This window comes from Ricinus communis, chromosome 2, assembly GCF_019578655.1.
Source record: "Ricinus communis isolate WT05 ecotype wild-type chromosome 2, ASM1957865v1, whole genome shotgun sequence".
NCBI classification, from domain to species: domain Eukaryota; kingdom Viridiplantae; phylum Streptophyta; class Magnoliopsida; order Malpighiales; family Euphorbiaceae; genus Ricinus; species Ricinus communis.
Window position 1 is genome coordinate 3,678,905 of NC_063257.1, and position 12,191 is coordinate 3,691,095.

At 39.1% G+C, this 12,191-nt stretch overlaps 1 protein-coding gene across 3 annotated transcripts; it reads right to left on the reverse strand.

The window, feature by feature from the left end:
• Positions 1–1,703: 1,703 nt before the first annotated feature.
• LOC8288534 (cytochrome P450 81Q32) lies at positions 1,704–4,931 on the reverse strand. 3 transcript variants are annotated; one of them, XM_048370554.1, is made up of 5 exons: positions 4,572–4,931; positions 4,375–4,454; positions 4,056–4,253; positions 3,322–3,977; positions 1,704–2,555 (listed from the first exon to the last, which is right to left on the reverse strand). In XM_048370554.1, exons 3-5 carry the CDS (start codon positions 4,249–4,251, stop codon positions 1,941–1,943), a joined length of 1,467 nt encoding a protein of 488 aa, XP_048226511.1. In that variant the 5' UTR covers positions 4,252–4,253; positions 4,375–4,454; positions 4,572–4,931; the 3' UTR covers positions 1,704–1,940. The 3 variants fall into 3 exon arrangements, with proteins under 3 accessions (XP_048226511.1, XP_002510139.1, XP_048226510.1); XM_002510093.4 differs by having other exon boundaries at positions 3,322–4,253; XM_048370553.1 differs by lacking the exon at positions 4,572–4,931 and having other exon boundaries at positions 3,322–4,253; positions 4,375–4,534.
• Between the last annotated feature and the right edge of the window lie 7,260 nt (positions 4,932–12,191).

Consider the following 12,191-nt stretch of genomic DNA (forward strand, 5'->3'; position numbering starts at 1 on the left):
ATAAATTTTGTTAGGAAAATATTTAATCCACTTTTATTAATAAAATATTTAGACTTATATGAGGTGTATCTTGATGATTAGTTAACGAATGCCAAGTATCAAAGATGATGTACTAGATGACTTGGACTTCAGATTCCTGTAAAAAAGTAAGCAAAATCAGAAAAAAAAAAAATATCTTGATAATAATAAGGAATTAAGCTGTAATCGAATTATTTGCTTGATCTTGTGGTCATGCCCTTATATAGGGTCTGAAATCCTTCTTGTCCTACTCAGAACAGGACGTTTATATAAGTAACTTTAGATGCTAATTGAAATATTCTGTCGAGATATTATTATTTGAACTTGAATGAGATTATTCTTCAATAGAATGCAATACATTTGATATATCTTCCTCTATTATCATGCGCCTGTTTGGTTCATATCATCAATACAACCGGTAGTCGGTGGCTGATAAGTTAAGTTATTCGATAGAATTTTATTAGCGGTTGGTAGTATGATAAATGATAATTTAAGGTATAATATATCATCAAATATATTTTATTATATTTTATTTTATGATATAAAATAATAAAAATAACTTATAATAATTACAATTTTATAATTGATTTTCTTTAATTCAATTTATCATATTATATTTAATGATATAAATTAATAAAATTAACTTATAATAATTAAAATTTTATAATTAATTTTCTTTAGTTCAATTATATCATATTAGATTTAATGATATAAATTAATAAAATTAATTTACAATAATTAAAATTTTATAATTAATTTTATTTAGTTCAATTGTATTTATTATTAAAAATATTTATAAAAGTTATTTTTAAAGTAGAATTTAAATTTAAATTCTATTAATAATAATTTCTCATTTCAAATATCATAATTTTTAATATTATTATTATTTAACTATTAAGAATAATTTTAAAATAATAATTATTTATTTTAAAATATAAAAATTTAATTACATGAGATTAATTTAATAAATTTTGATAAAGATAATAATGTCTAAATAAATAAAAAAATTTAAATCAACTACTAGTTAATAAAAAGCAAGCTATAAAATAGAGCTGATACAACTAAATCAGCTATCAACAACTATTTTTTAATTTTTTACCAAACGTTTTAATATAATTGTTCAGTAAAAAATAATTATCAACCGTATCAAATCTTTAAACCAAATATCTCTATGTTTGATTGTAGGGACATATTAACCCTTGGTTCCTTTTCTTTACTATTATTGATAATTATTATAATGGATATCTTGGAATGATAAAATTAATGTAAGATGAAATTCTTGCAATATGGGTTTCTACTTCTCTACCAAGAAAAGTTCACGGCTCTATAACGGTGCATTATTGCCTCTTCCTTGTTGGTCCGTTTCCTTCTTGGGTACAAGATTGGTTAAAAGGCAACGTCATGCAACTGCTCAAATTTTAGTCTAATAGTCTTTGTAGATCCTACTTGTGATGATCTATCTCTTCATTACTGATATAACTCTTGAGAACAAGAGTCTTTGTAGAGGAGAATCTTGATACATGTGAAATCAAGATTGATGCTAGACGTTAAATTAAAAGATTGTTGAGTTGTATGCATGAAATTAGGAGTATTAACTATTCAGAACTTGTTGTAATTAGTCACATGGCTTATGATGACTGATTATCTTGTTATTTGTTAGTTGAGTTTAGAGAATAAAAGCAACAAAAAGAAATTATTTAACTCATTGAATTATGATAATCTCGAATGGTTCTTGTTTTCTCTCTAATTGCATCTCTCATTCTCTCCATTAATCCTAGTGTATTACTTAATGCATAAACAACTTTCCCAAGCTCATGAGTAGTTTTGACTTATTTGATGTTACTTCACTAAGAATCCTTCTTTTTATCACCGGGAAGTAAACAAACATTAAAGCTTATTATAGAGAAAGTTGTTTTTGTGCTTCAAAGTGTGGAGAGTAGGTTGATCATGGCCTCACGAGGTCTGCATAGTGCCTCTAATGGGATAGCTTTTGGCATGGTAAGCCCTGCTCCCTCTGTCATGTTGATCTCTTCTTCATCAATCCTTTCCCATTCAAAGCACTGAATCAGGGAACCTAATGTTAGGCTTATCACTCGCTTGGCCAGACCAGCCCCTGGACAAGCTCGCCTTCCAGCACCAAATGGAAGCAGTGTATTCCCTGCACCTTCTTGACCTTCAAATCTCTCTGGCATAAATTTTTCTGGGTCCTCCCAGAGCTTGGGGTTTCTATTCATGCTCCATGTATTGACTAGTAACATTGTGCCCTGAGGTACATAATACCCACAAACAGTGCAATCTGCAGATGATTCATGTGGTAATAGAAGAGGCGCAGGTGGAAAGAGTCGAAATGTCTCATTAATTATGTTTTGCAGGTAATTTAGCTTTGGTATATCTGCTTCATCCAATAGATGGTCCAGTCCAACAACAGTTTCTATTTCAGTAAAAGCCTTTTGCAGTACTTTTGGATGGTTAAGTAGAAGTGATATTGCCCAATCCAGTGTAGCTGCTGATGTTTGAGATCCTGCAGTTAGTGTTGTCTGCATGGCATGAGATAGATACCCCACATTACTTGCTTGTAAAATTTATAACGAAAGGGCCAATTGCTAACTTCTACAGTTAATTTAAAGGGGATTCTACTTATCTATGATTTATACAAAAGTAAGGATTTGGAAGGAGCAGCCAAATTTATTAAGATGGATAATTTTGGTAAGATATTTATCAATAAATTAATTAATTTTTAAATTATTGTTTAGGATATAATTTATTATTATAAAATAAGTTATTTATTATTTAAACATGAATATATAATAACCACAAAAAATTAATTTATTTAGAATCTATTATTATTTAGGATTAATTGCAATCAAGATTTATAGTTTGAGCAGAATAAAGAAGGAATAAAAAATTATTATCTAAACTTTTTGAAACCAAAAAAAGAGATAAATTTGAGTACATAATAGCAATTATTTATTAATTAAATTATTATTAAATGATATATTTAATATAATATTTATACACCCTTTTAGCATAATTAAAAATAAGTCGTTAACTATTTAGAAGTGAATATTTAATAAATTGATAAACTTAAAAGTATTTAGAATATATTATTTTTAAGATAAAGTGTAATTATTTGAAACTAATATCAAGTATGATATACAATTTAAATAGAATCATAGCTTTATTTTTGAAGTTAAAAGAAAATTCGTTATACAATAAAACAATTGCTTTATTTGATAAAATATAATAATGATAATAGGAAAAGAATTACTATGTTGTTTATGATAGTCAGAGATGCATTCTTACCAGTATAACACCTTTGATGGTTTGATCACTGTAGAATTCGAGATTCTCTCTGAATGATAACATAACGTCTATCAAAGTCAAGTTTCTCTTTTGGTTGCTTGCACCGGACAGATTCACAGATGCAGATGAGTTGGTCCGATGCTCCTCGATTAGGTCCTGTAAGAACACGTCCATCTTCTTTGCTAATCTTAGCATCCTTTGTTCCACCCCTTGGTAATCCACCCATTGTAAGACTGGAAAGTAATCATTTAGATTTGCGCTCCCACGAAGTGCCTCCATTTCTTTTATGATATCCTGCAACAATTCACCTTCTTGATCCACGACGTCTTTTCCGTAGTAGCGTTTTCCTGCAATTATCCTCATCATGTTATTGAATGTGAGGTCCAAGAATTTTGATGTCAGTGCCACCTTAGCTGATTCTCCTCTAGAATCCTGGAATAGTTGTTTGAGCAGTAATCGGACCTCCTCTGCTCGGATACCTGAGAACATTGCAGTATGAGCAGTAGAGAAAAGCTCTACGGTTGTGAGGCGCCTGAGATTGCGCCAGTGGTCACCATAGGAGGAGAAACCCATAGTCGTAGAGTTGTAATTGAGATGCTTTCCAGCAAGCGACTGAGGGCGGTTTGCAAATATGACATCGTTTCTAGTAAAGCACTCTTCAATTGCAGAAGGTGAGGAAATGACTAGGACTTTACGAGTCCCATATCGAAGCAATAAGATGTCACCATACTTACTAGAAAGTTCATGTAGAGTTCGGTGTACCGGTTGCTTTAACAAGTGGAGATGACCTACAATAGGACGAGCTGGTGGACTAGGTGGCAGGTTCTTTGGGCTTCGATCGAGCTTGTGAAAAAATGTTAACTTTGGCACCAGCACAAAAAGTAGGACTACGACTAGGACTGCCAATTTGAACCAGAGGCTTACCTCCATTTCTGTAAGAAAATCACAGCAAAACAGAGAATCAAACGATTATTTGAAACATCTCATAAGAATGATATCAGAGTATGTATATGTTTATATATATATATATATATATATATATATCCACTTCACCTCGGATCACTACATCATCCGCGCTTTATGCTTGCTCTTGCAGAAGAGAAGAGGGACTCCAAGTGAGTAATTAAGAAAACCTGTAGATTTGGAGATAGGTTATGCAACACAAAAATCAGTTGCTCTTCCTTCCCTGAAACAGTAATTTGACGATTAAAATTCCAGTAATTGACAATAGAAAAAACAGCTGTGCTTACCGCTGGAAACAAGAACCGCTTGACGATGTGGAGGCAAAAAAAGTCAAAATGGCCTCCCAATGGGTTGTGTTTTTTTATGGGCCGTCTTTGTATGGATTTATCTTATTCTCCTTTTACGGGTGTCCTTATGTAAATTTTGAATTTTAGGGTTTGAAAGCTTGTGCCTTCCATTGCGCATGAAGATTAGGAGAGGGAGGGGAGGACTGAATACGTTTAGACCCAAATCATCTCTTCTTGGTCCATCCGGCAGAGGTTTAACTTCAATTTTTGTGATTAAATCTCAGTTTTTTTCTTTTTTATGACATGATGCACCTAATGACATTTGTTTAATGTTTCTGTTTTTTTTTTTTTCTTTTCTTGTGTGACTTATCTTGAACTCTGGAGCCGCACCCACCAGTTTATTTGTTTTATTTTTTTCGATTACTCTACTTTATTTCCATATTACTTTTGGGGCACAACCAATTTTCTTCGAGTCTCTGAACTAGAAGTTTCTCTGCCCCTTTATTAATCATTGAGCAAGCGTCAATTTTCTCCTGAACTTGGGCTAAAGGCTCAAAGGCACTCAAATTTAACCTATTTCAATAAATAGGTTTAAATATTTAATTTTAATGCCAAATAAATTTTAAATTTAAATCTGATTTTACAAGTGTGTTACAAACTGATAAAAGAGCGTATAAGTTACTTCAAAAAAAGAAAAAGAGCGTATAACTAATACTTCAATAATCAGCATAATTAAAAACAAATTTATTTTACTTTCAACTTTTATTCTTTCATTTCCACCACCAACATACATTATCAGAAAACCCGTGGCACAACACTAGCACCACCAGCGCCATCATACATCACCACAAAACCTATGGGCGCAACACCATGACCACTGTCCAAAAATAGCTGAAGCAACATTCCAAGGGGGTGGAGATGATGACGCATATGCAAAATTACCATAATATCAGAGATGGGGTAGCTTGGGATCAACTTTGCCAAAGGATTTCTGCTGAAAATAAAAAGATTTTGTTAGTGGGTTTTACAAATTTGTTTGAGCCTAGATGTTAATTTGTTCAAAAGTCCTCTTTTTTTTTTTGTAATATGTGGCTACTAGGTCACCTTTTTGTTAAGAGTTTTTAACGGATATCATATCAGTAGTAGTAAAAAGGTTTTGTAATACTCGAGTTAAATTTTAGGTTGTTTTGTGTTATGAATTGAAAATAGAGGGTGATTAGCTCCAAAATTTAGGGATAGTGAGAGTAATTCAGCCTGACAAAAAAAGAAAAAGGAGTCATCGTTTTAGCTAGTGGCAGGCAGTGAGTTGGACATCTTTTCCAGAGTAGTAATAAATGAGTGCAATAAACAAAGTAAAAATCAAGCCCAAAAGACGGACACAAACCTAAATTTGTCGTAAGTTGCTCTCACAGAGTTGTTCCATTAAAAGCTAATAAACTTAGAAGCAAACTGATATCGCAATACCCAATCTTCAACCGCTAGTCCACTGTCTATTATCTACTTTGATATAGACATACTCATAAATCAAGGACATTCACATGCTTTGCATCTTACTGGAAAGGAAAGCAAAGAATTACAAACATGCAGAAGATGAAAATAAAGAAAGCAAATTGTCTTGTACTATTCAATGTAGTGGTGTATCAGATTCTTGCATTCCATGAGAAAGTTGAGAAGTCTGCAATTTGGATGATAGTGTCACAACCCGCCTCATCTTGGGCAAGGCAAGGCTTGTCCATGGGCAAAAATATGTTCAATATATGTCCAGTCGAATGCTACTGCCTAGCCCAAGTTGACTGCCCAAAGAAACCAAGGGAAGATCCTAGAAGTTTCTAGAGGATGCAAGGCTGTGTGCCAAGCCAAGGAGCTGCCTAGAAGCTTCCCTTGTTTGTACATAGAGTAGCTTCCAAAGGAAGCCTTGTACATAAGTAGCTTGTAGAAATTTCTAGATGGATTAATCTTTACCACATGTTGAGGAGGTGGGAAGCCTATATAAAGACCACCCCACATATACTTGTAAAGAAGGTTGAAAAACTTAATAAAGCTCTCCATATTTATAAAGCTCAAGTGCTCTATTCTACTCTAGCCCTACACCCTTGCTGCCTACTTTGCTCACCTAAAATCGCTCCCAACTCACATCTAGGCTTACTTAGTTCGACTTTATCAAGCAAGTTAACTAAGTGTCGCGCGACTTGGCTAACCTCTAAGCTGAAGTTTCGTGACAGGTGGTATCAAAGCAACGGTTTGAATCCTAGGTACCGCTGGTTGAAGTGATCCGAGTAATGGCAAGCGATGAAGGAATTGTGGCTACTGCGGTGGAAGAGCAACGCACTGAGCAGACCCACGGGCATGAGGAACAATGATCACAGCCTAGACACGGCAAATCCAAGGCTCCAGCATGCGAGCCTGTGGAGTCCAGAGTTGCTAGCTTTGAGAAAGATTTGGCTAGCGTGACTTCGACTATTGGCGAGCTTAGTGATCGGGTTGACTACCTCATCCATGAAAGTATGGAGATCACAAGGGCTGCCAAGGCCATGATCAAAGATCTTGGCAAAGCCTTTCGGGGAGAACTACGCTCCCTTAGGGAGGAGTTCGTCGACCAGCAAAAGACCCTACGAGATGAGCTGAAAAAGCTTCGTAGGGAGATGGATGCTCTTCGTCGAGGTAGTCCGCCCTCGACAAGCACTGCTGCCACTAATAGTTCCGCTGCTCCTCACGGACTAAAAGTCCCTAAGCCTGCCATGTACAATGGCACACGCAACGCCACTATAGTGGAAAACTTCTTATTTGGGCTTGAACAATACTACGATGCGATGAATGTCACGAATGACTTCTCGAAGATTAGCAATGCTGCCATCTTCCTAAGGGATTCCGACCAACTATGGTGGAGAAGAAAACATTCCGAGAGGGAGAATGGGCTTTGCATTATCAACACGTGGGATCGGTTCAAGACTGAACTCCGTAAGCAATTTGTGCATCACAACGCCAACGATGAGGTACGAAGCAGGCTGCGTAGGCTAAGGCAAACAGGAAGCATTGCCGAGTATGTCAAGGAGTTCACGACTCTCATGCTAGAGATCTCAGACCTAACCGACGATCAACTCCTCTTTGATATTAAAGATGGGCTAAAGGATTGGGTCAAGATGGAGCTCGAAAGACACGGAGTGCAAACCCTTGACGAAGCGATTGTTGCGGTAGAAAACCTCAAGGACTACTCTACTCAAGACAAGGGCAAGAAACCTAGCTCTACTAAGAGTGGGGGAGCCCAAAAGAGGGACTTCAACAAAGGCAAGGAGAATGGCTACCAGAAGTCCTCTGGCGACAACTCAAAGCACAACAAAGGCTTGTCGCACAAAGAAAAACCTGTTGCCTCTAAGCCGCCCAAGCCTTGCTTCATTTGCGATGGTCCACACTAGGCGAGGGACTGCCCAAATCGAAAGGCGATGAATGCCATTGTGGCAGAATTCAACAAAGATAAATGCCAAGAAGAATCCCAAGCTGGCATGGGTTCTCTACAGCACTTAGGTGCGCTGTTAAAGCTCTTCTCTTGCTTAGTCTCCAAGGAGAGAGGCCTGCTTTATTGATGGCAAAGCTGCCTACCCCATGCTCGATACGGGTGCTACGCACAACTTCATGGACATGCACGAGGCGAAGCGCCTAGGCCTGATGCTGTCCAAAGGAGTCGGCACGATTAAGGCTATCAATTCGAAGGCAAAGCCTGTGCATGGCATTGCGAAAAATGTGAAGGTGAAAGTTGGTGATTGGCAAGGTACGCTAGACTTTACTATTGTGCCTATGGATGATTTTAAAGCTGTCTTTGGTCTAGCATTCTTCTACAAAGCCTATGCCATTTCGGTCCCTTCCATGAGCTCTCTAGTGATCCTCAACGCTTCCAAGCTTCGAGTGATTCCCTTGAAGAGCATGGCGAAATCCAAACCCGCTATGATTTCTGCCTTACAATTCAATCGGAGTCTCAAGAACGGGGAGTGTTATGTCGCAACCATGAAGGAGCTCAACGATGAGGACAGTGTTGAGCAGTCTGTCCCGACTTTGCCACCATCCATCAAAGCAGTCCTTGACGAATACAAGGACGTGAGTCCACCGAAGCTGCCGCAAAAGTTGCCACCAAAGCGAGATGTGGATCACCACATTGAGCTTTAGCCTGGTGCGAAACCTCCTGCCATGGCACCCTACCGCATGGCACCTCCGGAGCTGGCTGAGTTGAGGAAACAACTCCAAGATCTACTTGATTCGGGCTACATCCAGCCATCTAAGGTCCCATATGGTGCGCCAATCCTCTTTCAAAAGAAGAAGGATGGTTCGCTACGGATGTGCATAGATTATCGGGCTCTAAACAAAATCACCATCAAGAATAAGTATCCAATCCCCTTGATTGCCTACTTGTTCGATCAATTGGGGAAGGCTCGATACTTCTCAAAGCTAGATTTGCGGTCTAGTTACTACCAAGTCCGCATCGCACTTGGTGATGTGCCGAAAATAGCATGTGTGATGCGATATGGAGCTTTTGAGTTCTTGGTCATGCCTTTCGGCCTCACTAATGCCCCTACCACCTTCTGCACGTTCATGAACAAGGTACTCCATCCCTTTCTTGATAAGTTTGTGGTTGTTTATTTGGACGACATTGTTGTGTACAACAACAGTCTTAAGGAGCATGTGCAACACCTCAAACAAGTCTTCCAAGTACTCCGCGAACACGAGATGTACATGAAGCGCGAGAAATGCTCATTCGCGAAAGAAGAAGTGGAGTTCCTTAGCCATCGAATCAAGGATGGCAAGTTGATGATGGATCCAGCAAAAGTCAAAGCCATCTAAGAATGGCAACCTCCTTCCAAAGTGCCCAAATTGCGATCTTTTCTTGGGCTGGTGAACTATTATCGGCGATTCGTCAAAGGCTATTCTGCCATCGCTGCTCCATTGACGGAACTACTCAAGAAGAATAAGGCATGGAGTTGGGGTGAGGAATGCCAAGCTGCATTCGAAGCCTTGAAGGATGCCGTGTCAATGGAGCCTGTCATGATGCTGCCCGATTATGGAAAACTATTTGAGGTGCACACGGATGCCTCAGACTATGCCATTAGAGGCGTCCTCATGCAAGATAGGCACCCTATTACCTATGAAAGTCGCAAGCTCAATGAAACGGAAAGGCGGTATACTGTCCAAGAGAAGAAAATGTCTGTCATCGTCCATTTCTTGCGCACATGGAGACATTACTTGCTCGGCAGCAAGTTCACAATTTCAACGGACAATGTGGCTACAAACTATTTTCAAACTCAAAAGAAGTTGAGTCCTAAGCAAGCACGCTGGCAAGATTTCTTGGCCGAATTCAACTACAAGCTTGAATATAAGCCAGGCAAAGCCAACGTTGTCGCTGATGCACTGAGTAGAAAGGCAGAGATGGCTTCCATTGCTGCTAGCACGTCGAAGAATGACTTCCTTGGCCGCGTTAAGAAAGGAATGCAACAAGACACTTTGTCCAAGAGCATCATCAAGCTGGCAATCGAGGGAAAAACTCGATGATTTTAGGAGAAAGATGGCATTCTCCTCACTGTTGGCAATCGAGTCTATGTGCCGAAGTGGAGAAATCTGCAGAGAGAAATTCTAAAGGAGTACCATGACTCCTTGTGGACTGGACACCCCGGCATGACTCGTACACTTGCGTTAGTCCAGCAAAAGTACTACTGGCCGCAACTCATGGACGATGTGGAGGCCTATGTTCGGACCTGCCTTGTATGCCAACAAGACAAGGTGGAATAACAGCAGCCTGCTTGCCTACTTGGACCTCTTCCCGTCGCTGAAAGGCCGTGGGAGAGTGTCTCAATAGACTTCATTGTGGCCCTGCCAAAATCCGAAGGGTTCAGAAGTATCATGGTTGTTATGGATAGATTTAGCAAATATACTACTTTTATCCCTGCCCCGGCGGACTGCAAGGCAGATGAGGTAGCTCGTCTCTTCTTCAAGAATATTGTGAATCTGTAGGGCTTACCGAAGAGTATAATCAGTGATAGAGACCCTCGATTCACCGGCAAGTTTTGGCGAGAGTTGTTCAAGTTGCTGAGCACACATTTCAACTTCTCCATAAGCTTTCATCCACAAAGCGACAGCCAAACGAAAAGGATTAATGCCTTGCTGGAACTCTACCTAAGGCACTATATTAGTGCTCACTAGTGAGATTGGGCAAAACTGCTTGACGTAGCCTAATTCTCGTACAACCTCCAACGAAGCGAGTCCACGGTAAGAGTCCCTTCGAAGTCATTATGGGACAGCAGCCATTGATGCCAAATGCCATTGCTGCTAGCTATGGAGGAATCAACTCTTCTGCCTACAAATTTGCGAGAGAATGGCACGAAGAGGCAGACATCACAAGGGCATGCCTCGACAAAGCAGCAAAGCGCATGAAGAAGTGGGCTGACGTGAAGAGACGCCTCAAGAATAACAGGGCTGGAGACTTGGTGATGGTGAAGCTGCTGCCTAATTAGTTCAAGTTCCTCCGCAAAGTACATAAAGGCTTGGTAAGGAGATATGAAGGCTCATTCCCAATTGTGAAACGTGTTAGTGCTGCTGCCTACCAGCTCCAACTGCCCTCGAGATTAAAAATCCATAATGTCTTCCATATGTGTATGCTTAAACCATACCAGGAAGACAAGGAAGACCCCAGCCGTGGTGAATCTAGAAGAGCTCCAACAGCCGTTGTCACCGAGTTCGACAAGGAAATCGAATGCATCCTTGAGGATAGAGTGATAAGAAGAAGAGGAGTTCCCAACTACACCGAATACTTGGTGAAGTGGAAAAATCTGCCTGACACCGAGGTTACGTAGGAACATGAAGATTTGCTATGACAATTCCCCGAGCATATCCAAAATTATAAAGCTCAAGGCACGACGAGGACGTTGCGAGATTGAGTGGGGGAGGGTGTCACAGCCCACCTCATCTTAGGCGAGGCAAGGCTTGTCCATGGGCAGAAATATGCCCAATATATGTCCAGCCCAATGCTGCTGCCTAGCCCAAGTTGGCTGCCCAAAGAAACCAAGGGAAGATCCTAGAAGTTGCTAGAGGATGCAAGGCTGTGTGCCAAGCCAAGGAGCTACCTAGAAGCTTCCCTTGTTTGTACATAGAGTAGCTTTCAAAGGAAGCCTTGTACATAAGTAGCTTGTAGAAATTTCTAGATGGATTAATCTTGACCACATGTTGAGAATGTGGGAAGCCTATATAAAGGCTACCCCACATACTTGTAAAGAAGGTTGGAAAACTTAATAAAGCTCTCCATATTTACAAAGCTCAAGTGCTCTATTCTACTCTAGCTCTACACCCTTGTTGCCTACTTTGCTCACCTAAAATCGCTCCCAACTCACATCTAGGCTTACTTAGTTCGACTTTATCAAGCAAGTTAACTAAGTGTCGCGCGACTTGGCTAACCTCTAAGCTGAAGTTTCGTGACAATAGGCAGTCGATATGAAATGTGAACCTGCTAAATTAGAAGATGCTATTAACTTATGAACTTAAGAGCTTAAGTCTTAAAATGAATATAGTTATACAATATAACGTTGTGATTCCGATATAATGATCTTATTAATCTAGTCAATCAAAACTTAAGATATTGGTACA

What these genes read in the sequence shown, in the direction of transcription:
- LOC8288534 (XM_002510093.4), bottom strand. Translation starts at nt 4,251, where the DNA reads ATGGAGGTAAGCCTCTGGTTCAAATTGGCAGTCCTAGTCGTAGTCCTA. An exon ending in CCATCAAAGGTGTTATACTG is followed by an intron (nt 2,556 to 3,321) that starts GTAAGAATGCAT and finishes CATGCCATGCAG; the next exon opens with ACAACACTAACTGCAGGATC.